The sequence below is a fragment of the Empidonax traillii genome, unplaced genomic scaffold (assembly GCF_003031625.1).
Source record: "Empidonax traillii isolate 1590-97213 ecotype Southwest subspecies unplaced genomic scaffold, ASM303162v1 scaffold520:size1094406, whole genome shotgun sequence".
NCBI classification, from domain to species: Eukaryota; Metazoa; Chordata; class Aves; order Passeriformes; family Tyrannidae; genus Empidonax; species Empidonax traillii.
This window is the reverse complement of record NW_020955713.1, coordinates 117,518-141,042: the sequence shown is the minus strand read 5'-3', so window position 1 is coordinate 141,042 and position 23,525 is coordinate 117,518. Positions and strand designations below refer to the sequence as shown.

Below are 23,525 nucleotides of genomic sequence, written 5' to 3'. Positions count from 1 at the left end.
AGTCCCAAAATTGTATGGGGTACCAGGAAACCTCCCAGCTGCCTTTTCTGATGGTGGCTGCATCCCTCAGCCCAACAAAGATGTGTCAACCTGGAGCTAGAAAGATGCTTTTGCTCAGGGTGTACCCACCTGCATCTCCTTGATGGGGTCCAGACAGGGCTGAAAGGGAAGAAAACACCTGTCAGGAATTTCTGGGAATGCCCACACCGGTCCCAGCACTGAGTAAGCCCAATAGCACACACATGCGAGTCATTTTGGGGTGTTCTTGAATCTGTGGACAGTGAGGCTGAAAATCCAACCCGTGTTTCCACAGGTAGGGGAGAAAAATAAGGGGGTGCAACAACCCTCCTCAGTCAGATCCTCATTCCTGATTGAGTGCAGCTCCTGCTAAGTCTCTGTACCATTCAAGTGGGAGCCCAGTGATGCATTCCAGCCTCAGCTCCAAGCCCAGAGCTTGTCCTCCTAGAGGCATTGAAGGACTGGAAGGATCTCAGTGTATCCAAGGCTATAATCCCCCTCCTGGCAAAGATTGTTGCCTGGAAGGAAGATCAAACCCAAGTACAAGTCTCCATTCTCGACTCACTTTTTAAAGCCTTTTGTGTCTCCCGTTTCCCAGGGCAGTGTCTCTGTGATGCCAACTGGAGGGAGCTCCATGGGCAGGGATTCTGTTTTCCTGGCACTGAACCATCCAGGAAATAGACAGCTTCTCCAGAAAAGCCCCACTGGTTTCCCCTGGTTGTCTTGCCAGGAGCCCTCTCCTGCAGGGACAGAGGGCAGGGAGGTATTGGAGCACAGGACAGCCCCTTGGGCTGACACGTGTCCTGTGCTGCCAGCCCTGCTCCTGCAGCCATGGCAGGGTGCCTGGTGAGCTCTTTCCCCAAGCTGTGAGTCTGTGGATGCTGGCACAGGACATGGCACCTGCTGGCAGAGCATCTGTCCCCTACGCCGTGGCCCCAGGGCAGAGGTTTCCTTGGCACACCGAGACATGGGGTCATGGTAACATCCCGCTTGCTCCACGCAGCCACCACAGACTCACCTATCCCTAAATCTGTGGGACAGGCTGGGTGGACAGGAGTGAAGCACATGACATGAAGGAAGGGAGCACCACATGCAGACCCTCCTGGGCAGACTGTTGGCATGGGGCTGATCCCCATCATGAGTGTGAGGGAGGGGACAGTAGTGGGATGGAGACAGAGCTGCTGGGACAGACAGGAAAATTATCTTCTGCTAGGAATAAAGCAGGGAACTGTTTGTCACTTTTCTTAAACTGGCCAACACTACCCAGGGCCTCCAATTTCAAGTAAGAAACTATGGTTTGAACAATGTCAGCTCATCCTCATGGGCACCAGGCCACGGCCACAATGAGCAGCTGGTCCATGCAGAGGCTGAGCCCTTTCCTGGCTCCCAGTCCTTGGTGGAGGCAGAGCTCCTGAAGGAGGCACTGGGGAGGTCATGGGCTCTTGTTATTCCTGCTTCCAACTGTCACCGCTCCTGGTAGCTGAACCCCTTGTGTCCAGCAGAGTAATACCAGTGTGACAGCACAGGTAGGGCAGGTGATGGCACACAGGACAGATTCATTTCCCATCACTGTGGCAGGCAGGGCAGTGTGAGGTGCCCAGAGCAGCCTGAGATGCTCCTGGCTGGCTGCAGAATCTGCTTCAGGTCTGGCAGCAATCGACCTGCCACAGCACAAGGGCAGGAGAGTGGGTGCTGTGACCTTTTGCCAAGGATCCCTTCCTCTCTCAGCCCCAGGGTGGCCCCTGGCAGCATCTCTGCCTGTTCGTGCTGCCCAGACCCTGCAGGATCCCAACCCAAACCCACTGACATCTGGGCAACGGGCAGAAGATCTCTCCCAGGTGCTGACAGCTCCCACCTTGGGCAAACACCACTGGCAGCTTGCTTTCCTGAGACAGCATCTGCCTCCTGGCAGCCCTCCAGCATCTGGACTTGTCTCCTTATGGCAAATCTGAGGGTCTCCTGGGTGTCCAGAGAGCAGGGATGAGCTCTGTAAAGCCACAGTGAAATCACCTGTTATTGTTGAACTGAATCTTACCCTGGCCAGGAAGTTATTCAGATTTAATCAATTTATTAAATCCACCCTGGGGCCTTTTATATGAACCCTCCTCCTGAATTGCTGGTATACCCCAGGGTGCACCAGCTCTCTTTAGGTCTTTTTCTCAAATAAGTCAAAACTCAAATGGGAGTCAAATAATCCAAAATCCTGACACACACAAAAAAAAAAAAAAAAAAAAAAAAAAAAAAAAAAAAAAAAAAAAAAAAAAAAAAAAAAAAAAAAAAAAAAAAAAAAAAGAAGTTTATAACCTGTAGAGATTTTCACAGTTATGCTTTTCAGTTTTTGGACATATCTGCAGAACTAGACTTTTATTTGTCTTTCAAGGGAAATGAGCTTCTGAGCTCATTGTGGGATGGCAACAGCAACATGAGAAATGTGAGAAAATCATGTACTGTGAAGATCTAAAAAAGCCCTGGGAAGCCTCATTTATTTCCTCTTCCTCCACATGCTACAAACCAGTATGATTGGTGAGCATGAGCAGCTGGATGCTCCCGAGGATGTGCAGGGATCTCTCCAGCTGCAGAGGGACACCCTCAGACATATCCCAGAGCTGCAGGTACCCGTTCCTGCCCCGGAGGCTGAAGGAGGTTGCAGAGGTGATGGAGTCACCCGAGGGGAAAGGAGATGTGTCCTGGGATGATCTCTGAGGCCTTCAGGACTGCTAATGCTTCACTCAAAGCCAGGGCCCTGCCCTTTTAAGATACATTTGTGCTTTGTTCCTGCGACAAAAGGAAAAGAAAAACCCACAGCGTTCATTGGTGGGAAAATGCCAGTGACCTCCAGGTGCTCTCTGTGCCTGCAGCAATGGGCATGGGAAGCATGTTTGTCCGTGGGCATGGGAAAGATGCTTGTCCCACCTCAGGTTCGCTCCTGCTCTCAGGTTTCAACGAGTGACTTGGATGAAACTACTGAGTACAAATCTTCCAGTGTCAGCTGGATTTTAGGTTTTTGTGAGATGGAAGTGCAATCATGTGATGGGAGCTGCAGAGAGACACTGCCCATCTGCAAGGAAAAATTTTCTTTACTGGGGTGATTTCTTTCAGCTCAAAGTCCCCAGGCTGAAGTTAAACCCTCATTACGGAAACCTCTTGCGTGAGTGTGAAATCTGGCAGCGCCTGGGGGTGTGGGCGGCTCGCCGGAGTTGCTCTGCGGCAGCAGCCACTCCCCTCGTTTCTGAGAAGCAGACGCTGAGATCCAGATCCCGAAACACTCTGCACCAGCTGCTGGATGAGCTGCCCGGGACGGTGAGTTCCCAGAAGAGCTGATACCAGCCCAGGTGTGGCAAGCTGCTGTCAGGGCAGATGTGATCCTGCCTGGTGTGTGTCAGCCAGATGGGAGCTGGGCAGAGGCTGCTGTGGATGAGCATCCACATCCTGCTTCCAGTGCACTGCCCCCCTGCTCTGTGTGGTCCATGGTGGAGCAGATACCCACCTGCAGCCTGTGGAGGATCCTACACCTCTGCCTTCCCAGGGCAGGAGCCTGCTCAGCCTCTGAGGGCGATTTGAGATCCAAACTGCTGCTGGGAAACTGTCTGGCTGCCACTGCCTTCTGCCCCAGTCTTGTTGTGCAGGAAGGCTTTATATGCCCTGCTAAAGGACTCAACTTCCCTTTCCAACATCCCGCATGTCCCTCTCTTTGGAAGCAAGCCCCAGAATTGGAAATGTCAGTTCTCCCCTGGTAATATGAGTGCTCAATCCCAGCAGGATTTCTCCAACCCAGGGTCAAGCAGAGCTGCCGAGGAGGTGCCACACCCTGGCCAGTTCCACGCAGAGGCACAGAGTACCTGAGCCCTGTGCCAGGACCATCTCTCCTGTGGGGCAGGGAGAGGATGGATGGTGAATCCCGTGGCTCAGCAGCAGGTGTCTCTGCAAGGAGCCACATTTTCAAGTGTTTGGAATAACTGAGGTCTCCTGGGAGTCACTGGGCGGCTCACCAGGGGAACAGGTACTTGCTTAGACTCCAATAGTACATTTAAGCTTTCAGGTGAGATCTTTACATGTGTTTAGTTTAAAAAATAACCATGTCAGGGTCCAGCTGGAGCCTGTGCTGGCCACGCTTCTGGCTGGTACACGTTGCTCTGAGCAAATAAGCCTGGGAGCAGTCAGCAGTAACACAGCTGCTGTGTCCTCCCCGTGCTGTTGTGCCACCCAGTGTGTCCAGGGATGAGCAAAATGACAGCAAGCGTATGGGACACTTTCCCTGAGCCCTCTCCCTGTCTCCAGCTGTTCTCAAATAGGGGGATTTCCTGAGACAGCCATGATTTTCTGATTTCTCTGCATTTACAATCCCTCTTCTTTGGACTTGTCAAAACCCCTCCCTTGGGGCACAGAACAACCTCCAGCAGCACCATCCCTCATCAGGGAGCTGCTGCATCCCAGCACTAAGAACTGTCTGCTTCAGGGTGGGTTGGATCTATCTCCCACCTTCACTTCATGTGCTGGAAAAGCTGGTGGCTCCATCCCTCTCCAGTCTCTCCAGGGCTGTCCTGATTTTCCAGTCTCCCAGATGTATCTTCTCTGGCTTGAGAGTCCCATCCTCCTCAGACAGGAAGGGTCATACCCACCAGAGTTTCTCAGGGACTCTATGGCCACTGTGATGGCTGTTGGCAGGGCTCAGCTGGCCCTGCTTCCCCTTGTGCCCCTGCACTGCCCTGGTACATCCTGGGGGGCAGGATCAGCCCACTATGGTCCTTGCTGCCACACTGGTGGTTCCCACAGCCAGCTCCCACCCTGCCTCCCTCCTGGAGCAAACAGGACATCCACCACGGGGCAGAGGCATGCTGCTGTCCCACAGGCTGGCCCAGACCTCTGGGGTTTTCCCTCCATTAATGTACTTTCCATTGCTTTTAAAAATAAAATCCCAGTAATAAAAGTAATAAAAATTCCAGCTAATTTTATCCCCAGCCTGTTTTTCTCAGACTGCTGCAGGACAAGGTGCCTCCCCCAGCCTTGCCTGGTGGGTTCACTGTGCAACACCATCCAGGGTGCATGGGGGCTGGAGGGAAGGACACTGAGCCCCAGCAGTTGGTTGCCTATGGAGGGGGTCTTTCCTCTTTGCCTTGCTGGGGATTCAGGAATGAGTGGGGATAGCAGGGGGTTGGTGTGGAGCCCAGGGGCACAGTTTGGTGTGGTGTGACCATGCTCACAGGGTGAGCTGGAAAAGCCACAGGAAGCAGAGATGGGTCCCATGGCAGAACAGGTGGGGTGGCTTTGAGCTTCCACTGTCCCCAGGACGCAGTGCAGCTACAGTGGGAGCCATGCCCACCTCAGAGCCCACCGACACAGCTGCCCCAAAGGACACAAAGCAACCAGGGCATTCCTGCAGAGCTGCTCCCAGCCCTGCAACCCCAACACCCCCACCAAGTTTTGTAGTATTTAGCTTTCACAGTCCCTTTTGTTTTGTAATTCTGGGCTCCCACTGAATGTGGGCGCTCCAGGGGAAGCTGAGTGATGGTAATGAAGAAGGCTGAGGACCCTGGAGAAAAATAAACACCCTCTCCTGAAAGTATTACTTACAAAAACTGCTTTTGTGGGGTTTTTTTTCTTCTTTTTTCCCTCCTGATTTCTTGATTGTAGTAGGGCCAGGGAGATTTATGACTTTCTGGGAGCTGGCAGTGATGCAACAGCTTACTCATCCAAGGAGAATGTGAAAAATGGCTGGGCTGGGAAAACCCCCTTAGGATTTGGAACAGAGAAGTAAAATGGGAGCTGACATGCAGGTGTGTGGGAGGTGCAGAGTGTGGGACATTGCAGGGGGGAAGCTGCCCCTGCATACTCTACCAAGAACCACCCCCCCCCTGGATCAGTTGTGTGCCCCCAGCTGCCCGGGATGCAGGGATGCCAGGGATGCTACTGGAATGTCCCAGTGGGACAAGTCTGGCAGCCAGGTATGGAGCAGCAGCCACAGGCATGGACCAGCCACAGGGCCACCAGTGAGAAAGTGTTGGCATCGGTGCAGGAGCATCAGCACTGGGATGTCTCTCACAAGCCCAAATTATTCTCTTCCTAAGAAATGAATACTAAATATTTATGATGAAATTGTTAGATTATTTGGTCATTCCCAGCTGAGGTCTTTCCAAGCTGGCTGGAGCCCATCCCTCACAGGGCACAGGACACCAGACCCACACTCCAGCGTGGCTCCTGGCCTGGCACAGTGCAGTGATTGATCCACCCACGGGACCAGGTCTTCCCCACAAAGTGGTTCAGCCTGAGGACTAATAGAGGTCTTGGGAGATTTTAAGAGCTAATGGAGATTTTGGGACCATCCCAAAGAACTAGATGTTTTCTACCTGGCAGAGCTGCATGCTCAGCTCCTGGAGCCTGCAGCACCAGGACAGGGCCATTTCTCCATGTACTACTGAGAAACAGTTTTGCCATTTCAACTGGCCGTAAATATAGCAGAAGGGGAAAGAAAAGCTTTTAAAAAACCTGAACTTCAAACGGTACAAAATATTTAAAATATTTTCATTTGGGGCTAAACAAAACCCTGGGGTGGAGGAAGTGTCTTTTGGCTTTCTTGGCCTACTCAACAGGGCAAAAAAACCTTTTTCTTTCCCACTTTGAGCAGCACCTCATGGGACCTGGCCATCTTCAGCAAAGAGGCTGTACCTGGGGACATGGATGTGTGGGCTCAGGTTAGAGCATCCTACTTGCACTGAGCTCTCCCTGCTGTGTCACTCTGCCCTGTGGGTCCCCATCCGTGGGCACACAAACACGGCCGTGGCTGTGACCCTTACCTAGGCCAGCAGCAGGATGCCTGGGACAGGCAGCACAGGTAGTGCAGGCAATGGAACAGGCCCACAGGTTCCTGACATGGAGATTGGATCACTTCTGTAATAAAAATCGGATTTATTTTCTCCTCAGGGAAAAGGGTCAAGGGACATTTCTAAAGCCACCACATCCCTACTTAGGGTCTTCCTGGGTTCGTAGGGTCCCCCAGATCTCCTTCATGGGAAGGAGATGGTTTCAGGGGCCAAGAGAAATCAAACCTGCCTTCCTGGACGTGCTCAAGGATGGGATGTCTTTGTCTGCCCACGGAAGACTTGTGGGGTCCCTCAAACCCTTGAAGGGATGCCTTGTGGGGAAATGGAGGACACATGCCCACAGGAAGATATGGAGCAGCAAGACTTGCTACTCCCAGTGCTGTCCCCTGGATCCAGCTCGAGGGCAAGCAGGTGTTGTGTCTCCCCTGCCCCATCTCCAGGGACCAGTGAAATGCTGGGCTGTTTGCACAGGCACAGAACAGCCCAGCCTTCCTGCTTTGGGGTTGTGCTGGTCCACGAAGGAGGGCCACAAAGGTGATTAGAGGGATGGAGCATCTCTCTGATGAGGAAACATTGAGTTAGGGGTGTTCAGCCCCAGAAAGGAGAAGGCTCTTCCAAGGGACAGCTCAGAGCCCCTTCCAGTGCCTAAAGGGGCTCCAAGAGAGCTGGGGAGGGACTTGGGACAAGGGACTGTTGGGACAAGAGGGAAGGGCCTCGAGATAACCATTTAGATGGGATACTGGGAAGAAATTCTTCCCTGTGAGGGTGGGGAGGCCCTGGCACAGGTTGCCCAGAGAAGCTGTGGCTGCCCCATCCCTGGAAGTGTCCAAGGCCAGGTTGGACAGGGCTTGGAGAAACCAAATGGAAGGTGTCCCTGCCCATGGCATGGGGGAGGAACTGCACGGCCTTTAAAGATCCCTTCCAATACAAACCAGTCTGGGATTCTGTGGTTCTCTGATTCTCAGCTGAGGCAGGGCAGTCAAAGGGTGTTATTACATGGGTGGGATTTGATGGCTCCCTGGGACGTGCCTGCAGCCCAGGTCTGGTGCAGACTCTGCCCTTGCAGATATTTCTGTCCCTTCAGCTGCCAGCTCCAACCCAGAGCATGATCCCATGTCCTAGGAGGAGCAGCCGAAGGTGTCCTGATGGCAGGACAGGAGGACAGGGTCACCTGCACCCAGTGTCTGTACCCATTGCCACATCAGAGTCCCATGAAGGGACACTTTGGGTCTAAGGGAACCCACACAGTAGGGTGCTGGCCATGACCCCAGCCCTTGCTCTGCTCCCTGACAGATGCTTTTCTGGCAGTGAGGAAGGATGATGGATATCTGCCATGGGCTATTGCCTCATTCTGTAATGCGTGGGCGTAAAGTCATGGTCCCAGTGACATGCAGCTGCAGAGCAAATCAGGAATTCTGGGAGTCTCACCCTTCCCCATCACATGGGTGTCCCAGAAGGAGCATCTGCCTTCAATCAGTTGTACCTTGGAACAGGCTGGGGTGGCTGTGCAGGCGGAGGTGAGCACGTGCACCCGGCTGGAATCACAGCCACAGATCTGGCAGGGACCCGATGAAACACCGAAGCAGAGCCAGGATGCTGTGCTTGATTCTCTCGGGATGGAGATGTTGGGATCCCTGGCACAGCTGTGCTGCAGTGTCCCCCTAGGGACAAGCCAGAATGGAGAGCAGAGGCTCAGCCACCACTGCCCCTCCTGCACCCTGCACCAGGGAGGGCAAGCCCTCTCCATTCCACCTGGGAGCGGGGCTTTGCTCACTGTGCTTCAAATGTCAGCCACAGGCATGGAAGAGGAACACAGAGCACTGGGAAGTGCCAGGTGATGCCTCTAAGGAGTTTATTGCTGCCAAGAGGAGTTAAGTGCTGGCAACCTGGAACCTGGGATACAGGCAGCCCAGGATATGGGTAGGGCTGCAGCAATGTGGCACAGGGATGATCTGGGACAGGAGAACACCCTAAATGAGGGACCACAGAGCAAGAGGTACCAGGTGCCAGCTCACAGGTCTGAAGTGCACCAGGCACTTCCTTAGTCCAGTCAGCCCTGCATGGCCCAGTTCCCCATCCCAGTGAGAACCAGGACCCAGAGTCTTCTCCAGGTCATTACATCCTTGGTTCATCTTCCAAGGAATTGCACTGACAACAGCAGAACAGAGGGTGCAGGTCATGGGAGCTGACGGTGCCAGTCCAGGGCAGCAGGGACTCTGGCAGCAGAGCAGTGATGATCACGTGGCAGGAAAGAAAAGCAAAAAGCACAGAACGTTCGGGTTGGGGGCCCACAGTGTGGCTGTTCCTGCTGGCACATGGGATAATCGCTCTGCTGGGAGAATGGCCCTTCTTTAAGAGGGCAGCTGGGCATTCAGCCCAACCTCCAAGGGCGTGAGAAGGACATGTAGCTGGGCAGAAGAGAGAAACTACAAATAAACCTGGGTGACTGGATTCTTTCCAAACTGCATGGCTGAGGACACAAAGAATGAGATCCTGGATCCCTGGGCAGCCCAGGGCCTGGGCTTGTGTCCAGATTGAGCCCAGGCGAGGGCTCACCCCATTCTCATAAGCAGTTCCAGGCTCTGGCAGCAGGGACTCACCATGTGGTGTTATCCACCATAAATTCCTGGGGACAGGCATATTGACCCCATGGTGTTGCACCTGGGTTTGACAACATCCAGAGTGGAGAGGATGCAGCAGATGACAGATGACAGAAGTTGCCCTGGCTGGGGACAGCAGAGCCCTGCTCCAGCTGTTCCCAGTGTAACTGCAGCTTCACACAGTGGTTTCCAGGTATTAACAGAGCCCCAGAGGCACTGTCACAGATTTGTGCAAACCCAGTTCCAGTAGGAACAGAGCCTGAAGAAAAGGGAAGGTGTTCACTCGTGTCACCCACCATACACATCGCTTACAGACCTGGCCCCAAACCCAGGTCTCGTGGCTCCTGAATCACTTCAGGGCTGCCAGCCCCGCAGTTAAGGGTGCTGAAATGGACACAGCCCAGATCCAGAAACAGCATGGCCAGGCCAAGGTGACAGCTTCAGGTTAGCCCTGCAGCTCTCAGGGCACCCCAGTCCCAGCAGGCCCATGGCAGTGCTGGCACTCCCAGCACTCCCTGGTAATCTGCAGCAGCCCCACAGGAGGTGAGCTGGGGGACAGGGCTGCTGGTCAGGACCAGGAGGACAATCCCAGGCTCCACAGAGAGCAGCCTGGAGTGGGAACCATGGACCTCTTTTTCCTTTCTAAGTTCTTATGGGCTCCTCATCCAAGCAAAGGCATGAAATCAGAACTGAGGGCAATTACCACTACCCTCCCTGCCCCAGCTGGAACTCGTGGCTGTCCTTAGAGGCACCTGAAAGAGGCCACGTCAGAGATTTCTCTCCAGCTGTGGGACAATTGGCTGGAGTCTCCCTCCTGGGTCCTTCCCAAAAAGGGGTCTCAACCCTGGAGGAGGCTCTGCAGGGTGCAGAGGTCACTCCACAGCCTGGGCAAGGAGGGTGCTCCTGACCAGTGCAGAGCCCCAGGTTCACCCCACATTGGTGTTGCCACCTCGGCATAGGGCAGAGGAACACGTGCCACAGCATGCCATGCCACTGAGGTCCCCTCTTTCTGCCCCGGAGGGAAAGACTCACTGCAGAGCACCAGCCACTGCTGCCACCACCGCGTGGCATCTCCAAGGAAGGGCACGCTGAAGCAAAGAGGTTGTGAACTGCACCAGCACCACCTGAGGAGTGCAAGCCTCTAGAACAGCTTCTAGAAGAGCAGACAGGTGAGGCTACAGAACTCACAGTGGGGCAGGTGGCTTCAAGACCCCATCCCTTAGCAGGGGACAGGGGGTCCCCAGTCCCTGGGAAGCCCAGAGGGGATGGGAAAGGACATGGGAACAAGCCCAGGAGCAGAGAGGCCTGGGTTCCTTGTGCTCACCAGACAGACCATGCAACTTCAGCTTACTCCACATCCCAAGGGACAGAACAGTCATGGCCTTCAGGGCTGGTAGCACTAGATGGACTGATCTGGGCAGAGAGACAAAAGGTTACAATAAATAGTTCACCCCACTTTATTATCCCTACAGACAGGTGACTCTCCTCATAAAGAGAGTTGCTTTTAATTAAACCTTAGGCAAAACAGGCACTGGATACCAAGGTGGCATCACAAAAGGGATGGCAGGCACTGATGCCAAGGAGACAACTTACACCCTTCTCCTGCAGGCAAGGGATATGACTGGCCATGGCCTTTCTCTTCCTCTTTCACCCTCTCCCTAGCACTCTGCTGATCCCCATTCCACCTGCAGGCACCAGAGCAGAACAGGGATTCATGCCTTGCAGCGAGCTTTAGGTCACGATCATCCTCAAAGAGCATAGCTGGAAGGGACAGAGAGCACCAAACAGACAAAAACAGGAGTGAGAACAGAACTGGTCTGCATGGTGCCAGCCCAGGGAAAGGATAGCACCTTCTGCCCAGCTCAGTGCTACAGCATGTCAGAGCTTGGAACAACCCTGGAGAGAAAACTCCTGGTCTTGGGGGTAGGGAGGGCCAGGAGCCATGAGGGTTCACAGGGATCTTCAGTTGAAGTAGCATGGCTACCAAGTACTGAGCCATAGTTGAACACCACAGCTCAAGAATTGCCACTGAGCTGGTTGGGCAGCAGGAGGAGTCCTAAGATGCACCATCTAATAGGACTCATCTTAGACAACCATCATCCCACAAAAGAGCTGCAGAGAAGTGCAGCTCACACTCAGGATGTCACCCCAGGAAGTAGCATCCACCACAAAGGACAGGCAGAGCAGCCATTTGATGGAGCTTCTGCTCCATCACCCACGCTCAGTTAAATACAAAACTGAGGCCAAAGCCCCTCTGTGAGGTCAAGACGATGTGAGCATCCTAAGGCTATGGGACATGACCTCTCCGTTTTACAGTCATCATGAAAAGAATCTAATCCTGGCAGCCATCAGGAAACATTTGCTAGGTCAAGCCAAGTAAAGGGTGAGGTGTCTGCCTCAACCTGTCAACAACCTGAAACAGCAGCTCATGAGACTTATGGCTCAATCCCTACAGGAGCCTGCAGATGTGTAAAAAGCGACTATGGCATCACTACCTCAAATGGGATAGAGGGATGCCAGGAGAAGCACCAGCTTGGGCGTTGCCTGGCCAGGGAAGCATCTCTGGCAGGCAGAATGCAGGCAGAAGAGAGGGCATGACCCGTTGGATTTCCCATCTTGTCTTCCAACAGCAGGACAAGCAGGGGCAAGGCACCGTCCGAAGGCCAGGCTTGCCTGCAGATGGTGGCTGCAGTGTTGAAGATGCATCACCTTTTCCCAAGAGCAGCCAAAATCCAGCCTAAGTCAGGCCAAGAACACAGCAGCTACCCCTGCACAGGCCAGCAGCCACGTCTCCTGCACACTGGGACTGTGGGGCTGGGGAGAGAGTCCCTGCACCCATTTAGAGACAGAAGAGGAGCAGCTTGAGAGCAGCACAACTGGAAAGCAGCAGGGCAGGGATGCTCCCCAGGTGGAGTCCCAGCTTCCTCCTGCAGAGATGCCAGCAGCAGTCCCAGACCCTGAGATACAACACCTGGAGCAACACGCGTGATGGGTTTGGGGCCAGAGTCCCTCGAAAGCCCCGGGGCAGCTCGATGGTAGGGAGGGGGAGGCAGGCACTAGATGAAGGTGGAGTCCAGCTGGCTCATCTCATGGTTGTTGCGGGCATGAGCCTCAAAGAGCTGCTTGATAAGGGCAGATTTCTCCTGCTCCAGCTGGGTGATGCGCTCGCTCTTGTCAGTCACCTCCTGCAGGAGACAGGAGGAAAATGCAGTTCAGAGGAGGAAAATGCTGGCAACTGCTGCATTGCAGGTAAGATGTCCTAGAACCAGAGAATCACAGGCTGGTTTGGGTGGGAAGACCTTAGAGCTCATCTCATTCCACCCCCTGCCATGGGCAGGGACACCTTCCACCAGCCCAGGGTGCTCCGAGCCCCGTCCAACCTGGCCTTGGACACTTCCAGGGATGGGGCAGCCACAGCTTCTCTGGGCAACCTGTGCCAGGGCCTCCCCACCCTCACGACCAAGAATTCTTTCCCAGTATCCCATCTAACCCTGTCCTCTGGCAGTGTGAAGCCATTCCCCCTTCTCCTGCCCCTCCAGTCCCTTGTCCCAAGTCCCTCTCCAGCTCTCTTGGAGACCTTTCAGGTACTGGAAGGAGCTCCAAGCTCTCCCTGGAGCCTTCTCTTCTCCAGGTGAACAGAGCAAAAGGGCTCCAGCCCTGGGAGCATCTCTGTGGCCATGTGCTGGGACAGGAACCCCAGCCTGGCCCTGGTGGGGACACCATGGGCATCCTTTCCCCATCAGCCCTGTTTGCAGACCCCAGTTGCAGTCTCTTCACCCTCTTGTGACCTGCATTTGTCACAGTCTTTTCCCTCTGGCAGGAATGCCCCATCTCTGCCTGTTGCCTCACCTAGCAGACAGATGGACACAGCTGGGCACAGCTGCATGCCAGAGGGTCTCTAGGTGCAGCCCACACCCCCTTCTCCAGGATGACCAAGGCTGGCTAAGCTGAAGGAACACTTCCCATTGCCTAGCATTCCTTTCCTGGCCCTATCCCCCCTTCCTTTCCCAGCATCCCTAAGGGCACCCCTCCCACCTGTATCCCCACTCACCTTGGTGAGAAGCCGATTCTGCTCCTTCAGCATGTTGATGGCTTGCTGGGAGCCTGTGGAGGCTGGGGACACTGTGGGGACCAGCCTGCTCAGGGCTGAGGAGGGGTTTGCTGGCTGCAGAGAAGGGGAAGGGATCAGACATTGAGCCTCCTCTGCTGTGGCCCTTCCCAGCCTTTCTTCAAGGCTTGAAGCTCTTTCTGTGGCACACAAGGAACTGAGAGAAGCCCAGCAGAGGATTAAAATCCCAGCACGGGCCATTGCAGGGTCTCCACCACACCAGGTGGAGGGGAGGAGCATTCCTGCCAGAGTGCCTGGCTCCTGCCAGGAGCCCGGCGGGACAGCCAGCTGAGGTAGCAAATTCAGCACTTCAGCAGGTTGGGTTTCTTATTCACTTGACAATGGCTATACCTTTTTGAGGATCTCCTTTACTCCCTCAAATGCCTTGACCATCTTCCAGTCCAGCTCAGGACCAGCAGTGCTGTCCTCCTGGCTGTCCCCCATCACCTGTCTTGCTAATGGAGCCAAGTCACCTTTTCAGAGCTGGGGGAAACTCTGGCAGCTCCAATGCCAGCCCCTAGCAGCATGGGGAGGGACAGGATGGGTCCTAAGGTCACACAAACAACTTCAAGCTGCTGATTGCTGTTCTCACCTTGCCAGTGGTGGAAAGGAATTCACCAAGGCAGCGGTTCACCTCCTGCAGCTTGGGGATCAGGTGCCCCATGTGGCTCCAGCCACCCTCAGGGAAATCCTGTGGGATGAGAGGAAGAAGAGGCTGGGGTAACAATGGGGTTGGCTCCACGTCAAGCCAAGTCCCAGCCCAGTTCTCCAAATCCACAGAGCAGCCCCACCTCCTCCCAAGCAGCCAGGCATCACAAGAACAAGCCCCAGACTCACAGCACTGCTTTTCTTCTTCCCCAGGAGCCGCTGATGCTCCTGCATGAGCTGGATGTGCTGATGGTACCAGTCCCGAGCCTGGTCTATGAGCTCCAGGCCGTGCAGCAGGAAATCCTTCTCCTGTTCCAGCTCTTTCATGTACTTCAGCTGCAGGACAGAGCACAGGGATGTCACCAACTCCCCACCAAGGCCTTGTTGATTCCCAGGAGCTGATTTCTTCATGAGGTGTGGAGGGATGTGGGTATGGGCAGGGGTCTTACCCCCTCTCCTCATGAGAAGCCATAGGGGAGTGGGATGATGGCTGCTGCCTGATGCTGCTTTGGAGGACAAGTTTTGGAGGAAGAGTTCTCCAGTTTGAGAGAACAACCTAAACAGGTGACGGACACTCAGATCATCTCCACCCTCCTGCTCCCCTTTGCAGAAGCCAGTTTCTTCACCTCTTATTTACCCAGGGAGGCAGCAGGAGAAGCCACCCCAGTTCCCTTCAGGGTATGAGCGTCAGCCCCAGCACAGACACACTTGGATTTTGGCAAGCGGTGAACAGCCCAGCTCACTGGGCAGGATGCGATCTGGGGAAAACCTCCAGTCCTGTTTCCCCACTCTGCTTCACCCCCCAAAGTACATTGAGCTGTGCACAGCAAAGCAGAGCACATCTCTCTGCTGAGTGTCTCTACCAGTCACTCAGGTTCCAGCACCAGCAATCATCTGGAAAGGCAGTGGAGACCCTGATATGCCTGGAGAGCTGCTACATGAGTGCCTGGGGTCCTTGCCTCCAGAGTAACCCCCTGGGACAGGGTGAGCAGAATCCTGTGCCTGGCTGCAACACAGCCAAGGCTGCTGGAGAACAGGGGGGCTCAGCTGGCACCCACAGGGACACAGGGTCCCCATTCCACTACCACCTTCTGCTTCTACTTCCCCTCAGCACCACTTTGACACCAGCAATCACAGAGGTGGAGAGGGAAGAAGGGACATCCCCAGGGAACAGAGTACTGGTGCAACGACCCATTCACCACTCTCACCCTGTGAGCCCAAGGGCGCTGCTCCCCTTCTCCATGTCAGGCTGCTCCCCCAGCTCCTGGTCCCATCTCCAAGCCAAGGGCATGGGGAGCTGCCTGCCTTGCTGCCTCTGCCTTCTTTGCCACAACACAGCCTGGCCTTCACCCACAGCACAGGCTGGGCTCCAGAGTGTCTTCTGCTCATTCCACACCTGCCACACAATACACTGGGGTTGCTCTTGCCCCCACTACTCCTGGAAACATTGTTTGCAACATGAGAGTCTCCCTGCTCACTTCCCCAATGGCCCCAAGGGACATACCCAGAGGAAGAAGTGCAGAGCCTTGATGCTATGGAGGCTGTTCCTGAGGGGCACAAAGAAGATGCTGCGTGTGGCAAGGACCCCCACCCAGCTGGGGGTGCAGCCACCTGCTCTGCCCTGTTCCCACTGGCTCCTCTGGCCACCAGCACGGTGACCAGAGGAAGAGGTAACATCCCACAGGGCAGAGGGAAATTGCCAGTCCTGCCTGGTGCGGGGACAGATGGCATCTCACAAGGATGGGGAAGACGAAGGAGGAGGAAGACAAAGAACTGGACTTGGCTGGTGCTACCTGGGGTTAAGGGGAGGGGATAGAACTGTGCCCTGCACAGTCTACAAATGACAGTGCTCAGCGTCTCATGGAAGGTCTCATCCCAGCCACCCTCGTGGCTAAGGGGCAATCAAATCAATCAGTGAGGGACTGGCTGGAAAACACCAGCTGATGAGTAGGGACCAGCTGTGGCAGTGCAAAGGGTCCTGGGGCTACAGCACAGCCCCCACAGCTCCACTCCCTGCTCAGGAGGAACCAGTCCTGGTGCACTTTGGGATGTAGGATGGACACAAGCGCTCCCATCCTCCATGGGCTATACATAAATAAGTTTATTGACAGTTCCTTGTCCCTTGGGGGCCCAGCATCCTCCCACCATTGGGGCAGGGAGGGGTGGAGGAGGTGGCAGCATAAGGATTCAGTCCTTACTGGACTCAAACCTGTTCCCTGTAGGCTAACAAATGGGACAAGTGCCCAAAGGCCCAGGGTGTCAGGAAAGCCTGAGACAGGGACAGACACCACTTCTCTGGGCTTAGAAGCACAGAAACACAGTGCAGCTTTCGGGTATGTGGGGAGGGGATAAAAAAATGCAGAGGACACCTCTCCCACTGCCCCTACAACTTGGGAAAATAGAGACCAGGGCAACACAAGCCCACAGCAAGAGCACTTGTGGCAGAGATGGGGACAGACACAGTGCCACAGCAGTGATGGGCTCTAGCCCTGAGCTGCATGCACAGAAAAGAGCCTTGCCAGGGAAGCAGGGACCTTTCCCTCTCCAAACAGCAACTTCCAGTCACCCAAAACCCTTGAGAAACAAAAGCCCTCGATCCCAGACATTCATTTATCACTCCTTATCAGCACCTTTCAGCAGAGACTGCTTGGCCCAATGGGGACCCTGGCCCTTGCAAGGCTGCAAGCCCAACAAACCATGTTCACAAACGCCCCCTCTCAGGCTGGCATCGGGGCATGTTTTGTCCCTCAAGACCAGTGCAAGGCTGGGCACTGCCACTCAGGCCTGCTGGGCTGCAGGAGCAGGATGACACCAGGGTGCAAGGGGTGGAAGTGCAATGGTGACAGTCTCACCAAGCACTCATTCTGCAGGCTTGGTCCTGGCTCTCTTCCCAGGACAATTTAGCTTGAGCCTGTGGGCAACATGCCCAGGCAGCACCTCCAGTGCAGATCCCTTCACCCAGGCATCTGATCCAAGCCTCTCTACTCAGGGGCAGAGAGAAGGAAGCAGATGCCTCCATCCTGGACTGCCTGGCTAAATTCACTGTGGATTTCTCTGCTTTGCTGGCAAAAAGTCTCTTGGGAGCCAGGAGGATCAATATGCCTCAGCCCTGACCTGCAGGGAACATCTGGAAGGGGACACAGCCTGGCCCCACCACTTGCCAGAGCAGAGTACCTGACCCTCACTGGGATGCTTGAAAGGCCCAGAGATCCACCTGTTGCCACACCCCCACCTTTGCCTTTCCCTGCCCAAGACCTTGCCCACAGGGAAGGCAGCCATGCAGTCAAATGCTAGCTCCATGGGCTGACCCCGCTACAGGGAAAGGCACGCACCTCCTCCCTGTCAGGCATGATTTCTGGCGAGGACAGAAAGAGCCATGGAAGTTAGGGCAGAACCTCCACATACATCAACAGAGCTTTGTATCCAAAATATCAGGATCTGCCCAACGTCCCATGGCTCACATGTGCAGGTGGGCAGCGGGGGAGCCACAGCCCAGAGATGGTGTCAGCACTGAGGGACCCCTGCAATCCACCTTCTCCACCATGGGAGCCCGTGACAGGGCTGTCCCTTACCGTGCTGAAGTCCACGCCGTTGGTGATGGTGTGTCTCCGGTGTTCTGCACGGCCCCTCTGATGCCTCCGAGTGTCCCCAGCCCCCGGGTGGCCACCATCCCCCTGGGACTGCCCAGCAGACTTCGCATCACCACCTGGAACAGAGGAAGGCATGAGGCCACCAGCCACTTTCAACAAAAACCTCCCCAGGGTCACTTCTGTGGGATGATCTGCAGGGTGGTCTTGTAAACAGGGAGAGGCTGAGCAAAGCACTAGCCTGAGTGCCCGCTCCCACCCTTATCCAGGCAGGACAGGCTTCAGGAATGACTGACTCAGCTGTGCCAGGCTGGCAGCACACCTCAGTGTCATCTTTTGCAGAGAGCAAGTGATAGGAAAATAGAATCTTTACTCAAGGTATCCTGGAATGCCCAAATAAGAAACAATATAAATCTCAGAGAATTAGATAAGGGATGTACTCAAACAAACAGGATGTAAACTAAGCTCTGTGTACCCAAACAAGATAAAGAACAAATGTTACAGATTTTGGTGGTGAAACACAATAATGCTGTGCCTGCTCAAGACCTGAGGTCAAGACAGTGAAGAAGATCCAGAAGGACCAAAGAAGGACTTCCAATATGGCTTTGATTATGTAAAGCAAACTAATGAATATGCATTAAGTGAGAATATCTGACGCATATATAAACAGTATGTGTAATAAAAAGCTCTGTTCATCTGTTGTTTGATTAGAGGAGCTCTCCTCTGAACGTCCAGTGCTGAATAAAGAAAAATGCCCTTTGTAATGTCTACAAAGTTTGTTTCTGCTGCTTTTCGGTATCACAAGCAGCTTCCAGGCAAAGCTGGTCCAGTCAGTGATATTGCTGGCCCTCATGGGACACCTGGCTCCCACTCAGGTGGCACTGGCTCTGCCAGGAACCCAGCTTCACCTGAAGGCACTTCTGCTTGGTGATGGACTTGGCCATGTGGACATCCCCCCAGACTGCACACCTGTGATGTAACCACAGAGTAAATCAGGCTGTCATTTTTTCAAAATTTTATTAAAACCCCAACATCCTATCCTGCAAAAGACTAATCTACTACAAACACATGGTGCTGATGCAAATCCATGCATAACCTATTTTTGCAGATTAAGTGCATACTGGCAGGTTCCAGACTGGATCAGACACCTCCTGCCTGTTAGCCGGGGCAGGAACTCCCTGGGCACCTGCACTGAAGTCTGTACAAGCCCTGCACCACCTGCCCTCACCAGAAACCCAGCCCTGTAGCCACAGCCAAACCAGCTCTGATTCGCCTCTGGCTGAGCTGGCAGAGTAGCACTCTGAAACCCTACTGCCCCAAACCATAGCACCAGGGCAGGCAGGGCTGCAGCCAGCACCTTCCCAGGCGTGCCTGGGCACCAGCCTGCTGCTCCTCCTTTCCTGGCCCAGCACACCCTGCCTCATGCTACCCCCTCAGTCCTGCAGCTTGCCCGCTCCCTGCACAGAAGTCTCCTCAAGAGTGCTTTTCCCAACCTGGCTTTTCAACATCAGGGAGCTGGCAAATGATGGCAGGCAGCTGGGGAAGATACGCCCTCCTCGGGACTGCTCCCCGTGCATCTGCCATCCATCGCACATCCTCCTCCCATGGCTGGGCACGTGCTGGCTCCTGGGTACCAGAGCTACCTGGCTCAGGTCTGGCACTTTCCCTGCTGCAGGCACATGAAGGGCTGTTATTGCCAGGACAGGGTGCATGGCATCATCTGACCTGGCACATTGCTTCCTTCTGCTCCATGAGTTTCCTCAGCCAAGCACACGGACACGATGGAGCTGGGATATGGGACAAGGGAGAGCAGCCATGGCCAAAGGAGCCACCCTTCATTTTAAGGCAACAAGATCTGGGAGAGCTGCACTGTGCCAGGGCTGCCTGTGCTGCCACATTCACACCAGTTCAGTGGTAGGAACCAGACTCAGGCTGAGGGGACAGCAGGCAACGTGACAGCTTTGTGTCACTGGAGAAAGAAGGCACCATGCCATGGGAAAAGTCCTCCTTCTGGTCCATCACAGCATCCTGCTCCACCTCCCAGCAAATACTCTGGCACAGGCAGGTCTCCAGCACATCAATATACACAGTCTTTGATATCACCCATCCGTGTGCTTTGCCAACTGCCTTTGGTTTCATACACCCAAATCGACCTGGGAGGAACCCAGCAAGACTGGTGTGACCATGTGTGTGTTCTCCTAGCAGACCTGTAGCACATCCTGCTCAGAACACGGAGAAACAGCCCCAAATCAAGGTTACCTTCAACATGCAAACTCCCAAGGCAAAGCCAGGAACGCTTCTGGTAGGAGTTGCAGGCCAGACATGTGTTAAAAGCTTTTTGCTGCTGTTACCTGGAAGTGCCAGGGGTTGAGCTGAGCTGAACCTGTGATAAGCAGGAGCTCCTGGTCAAACACTCAAGCTCTGCGCACCTGAACTGACAAGATAGTGGCTAAAAATGGATTCCTGCTAATGAGCTTGGATAGTTCTTCTTAGGAAAAGAGCAGGACCAGATCAGCAGAGTAGAAGAGATCCTGACATGAGATAAGGGACAGCCTTCTCCCTCTGGGAGCCTCCCTGCCCAAGACAAGCAGACACCTCATGGTTGTTTTCCACACTTGCCCTTGGCAATGACCCAGATAAGCCCCTACAAACAGTCTCATCCTTCCTGTCAGTGCCACCAGCTCTCCAGGGAGCTGCTAGAGCCCGGCCACCCCTGGAGCCAGGAGTAAGTGCAGTGCTGGGGAGGAGGCAGTGCCCAGGGCCATCACACACCTCCTGGGCAAGGCACTTTCTGCTCTGTGCCTTGACTTCCCCAGGTCTCAGCTCACAGGGGAACCACAGGGATAAAGACCCCCAGGAGTGACACACTCGGACACTGCTGTGACAAGGCACCAGTTGGCACCATCACAGTGACTTCCCCAATATCCACCTCACCATCCTTGTGCCTAGAGGGTGCTGTTGGTTCCCCAGGGGCACCCAGCAGAAGCTTGTGGGCTGCCTGAGCACTGCTGGGCTGAGGAGAAGCTGGAAGGTGACTTAAGAAGGGACTTCTTCAGAAGTGCTTCAGCCCACACACTAGCAGAACTTAGTGAGAGAAAGGGCATTGTTGTCCACTGGCTCATTACACCCCTGGACACGCCAGGAGAGTCATATGGCCCCAACCTCTGCCATTTTGCCGTGAGTCACATCCAAATCACCTTTGACCCCAGATCATAAAGCAGAGCTGGGGAGGCATCCTGTGAGCACCCCCTTTACCCAAATCATAGGCAGGGAGAGCTTCCTCTGACTCATTACATCCTCTCACTGCGCTTAGTTGGGTTCTTACAGAAGCCACCACGTAGCTGGAGGCTCAGAGCAGCCTAGCACCCAAACAATATAATCTTAGTGGAGACAGAGCTTCCTGGAGGCACAGGAGCTCCCAGCACACTTCTTTGGAGTGTGATGGAGCTGTGTCCTGACACAACATTGCCCAGCTCCCTCACAGCCAGCTGAGAATATCCACCCGTTCAACCACACCCTGGGAAACCTTCCAGTGCTCCCTTGGAGCACTGGGCAGTTGTGCAGGAGTTAAAAGAGATGGAGTAACTCTGAGCTGTAAAATTTTCTAAGCTGATGAATCAATTTGAAACTCAGGCCTCTTGCCAGAATATGACCCTGCAGCTTGGGAAGCTGGCATCAAGGGCTGAGGCACTAACCCTGTCTACAGGCTCCAGACAGCTGTGGAACATCAGCCTATAAGGAAAAGATCCTCAGCAAGCAGAAAGCTGCTGCAGTCATCTTCTTGTTCCTTCCCAGGATAGAGTTTTCAATCTGCTATCTATTCACCAAGCAAGATTTTTTGCAGGTTTTTCCAGATTTACACTCTTGATGATAGAAGAGTCAGCCTGCTTAATAATATTCCCTTAGATGAAGCTCCAGTGATTAGTCTGGAGGCAAAATGGAAAGCAGAGAACCTCAGCCACAGATAAAGTTTCTTCTCCACCCAGCAGAAGGGACTGGAAGGGTGTGGGCAGGAAGAGAAGGCAAACCAGCCCAACATTCCCAAGGTGGAGGAAGTCCATCTCATAGCACTGAGGTCGTGCAATAACGAACACTAGGTCCTCACACAGACCTTTGTGTCCTCAGATCTCAAAGCACTTCACAAACCCAGATAAAGAATTATTACCTATCCAGATAAGCCCAGAAACCTGGTTTCCTTATAACATCTCCTACTGACTAGCAACAAATCAAGATGCTAATGAAACGGTCTTTCCTGTGCCAAGGTCAGCATACCACCCCAGAGGGCTCTGGTAGAGCCACACAGGGCCCTCAGGTACCAAGGAAGGGGAAGAGTCCATAGGGACCTGCAGGTGAGCTCTGCAGCCAGAGCCCGGGACAGCAAAGCATGTTGCCCTGGTGCCACTTTCTCATTTATTCATTGCTTAATTATTTGTTATTGGGAATAGTGTTGCAGAATAATCCAAACCAAAAAGCTGGACCAGGTTTTGCAATTTTTATTGCACATGCATGACATTGTGAAAGAATCCTTCCTGAGGGCCACCCCAGCCCAGAGCCCACCAGAGCACACGGCTACTCCGTAACCACAAACCTCACCCCGTCAAGGTTGCTCGGGGGGTCCACAGGTCCCAGCCATCCTGAGACGCCCAGCCGTGTCACTCATCCCCGGGAAAGGTCAGGACAGACTCTACGCCCGGGGACAACCACGGACACGTTATAGCAAAGCCCTTAATTCCTTCTGTCAGCGCTATAAAGAGCCCAGCGCCTCGCGAAGGGAGCACAGCCCTGGGCGGGCGGCGGCGTCGGGATATCCACACCGGGACCGGAGCCCAGCAAAGCCCAACTGAGCATGGCAATAACTTAGGCGGAGTTTCACACTGGCTCTGCGGGAAGCGCTGGCTCTAGCCCAGAGGAGAGCACGAGGGACCAGGACGAACCACTAGATCCCAGCCGACCTCCGGGCGCCAGTCCCCGGTCCCGGCGCTGCCATCAACCCCGCGAGCCCGGAGCCCCCGGCACTCACCGCGGCCTCGGGGCTGGCTGTGCCCCGGTTCCCGCTGCCCGGTGCTCTTTCCTCGTCGCTCCTCGGAACAGCGAGGGCTCGGCGGCTTCTCCACGCTCCGCTGCCCGCCGCTGCCGCCCTCAGCCGGGGGCTCAGCCCCGGGCAGGGCCGCCCGCAGACCCAGGACGAACCTCTCGAAGGTGAGGTACCCGCTGGCCGGTGCCGCCTGCCGCAACCCCTCCATCACCCCGGCGGGCAGCTCCTGGGCTTCTGCACCCCGCCAGCGCGACTCGATCTCCCGGAGGTGCACGTAACCCCGCCGCCGGTCATCCAGGATATCGAAAAGCGTCCGCAAGCTCTGCAGGAAAGCCCTCGGAAGCCCCTCGGTCCCGGCGGAGAGCGAGCGATCGCCGCGCTCCGGAGCCATCGCCGCCGAGCGTTACCCCGGCCCGGCCCCGCGCGCCTATTGGCCAGGGCCGGGATGTGCCGAGCTCTCATTGGCTGGCGGTGGGCGCTCCCTCCGGCCATTGGCTGAGAGGGAGGACGGCGGTTTGAGTTCCACGCGGCGCCCGCCCCGCTCGCGGCCGAGGGGCGGCGGGGGGGCCCGGTCCCTTTCTCTGCCGCGAGCGAGCAGGACTCAGGGAGATGTTTATTCCTCCATGCCTCGGTTACCCGGGACCCTGCACCCCGAGAAGAGCCGCTCTGGTTGGTGTCCATCCATCCATCCAGGCACAAATCCTGGTTTCT

General features: G+C 54.9%; 1 protein-coding gene across 1 annotated transcript; it reads right to left on the bottom strand.

The window, feature by feature from the left end:
- Positions 1-1,623: 1,623 nt before the first annotated feature.
- Positions 1,624-23,233, bottom strand: SAPCD2 (suppressor APC domain containing 2). Its single transcript, XM_027896955.1, has 7 exons — positions 22,800-23,233; positions 17,765-17,898; positions 14,382-14,528; positions 14,137-14,235; positions 13,488-13,601; positions 12,194-12,621; positions 1,624-1,636 (listed from the first exon to the last, which is right to left on the bottom strand). Exons 1-6 carry the CDS (start codon positions 23,203-23,205, stop codon positions 12,493-12,495), a joined length of 1,029 nt encoding a protein of 342 aa, XP_027752756.1. The 5' UTR covers positions 23,206-23,233; the 3' UTR covers positions 1,624-1,636; positions 12,194-12,492.
- Positions 23,234-23,525: the final 292 nt, after the last annotated feature.

Excerpts from the sequence above, each read along its gene's own strand:
- SAPCD2 (XM_027896955.1), bottom strand. The coding sequence starts at position 23,205 with ATGGCTCCGGAGCGCGGCGATCGCTCGCTCTCCGCCGGGACCGAGGGG. Across the intron at positions 13,602-14,136 it reads TCCTTTCCACCACTGGCAAG|CCAGCAAACCCCTCCTCAGC; the intron begins GTGAGAACAGCA and ends CCTTCTCTGCAG. Across the intron at positions 12,622-13,487 it reads AGAATCGGCTTCTCACCAAG|GAGGTGACTGACAAGAGCGA; the intron begins GTGAGTGGGGAT and ends TGTCTCCTGCAG.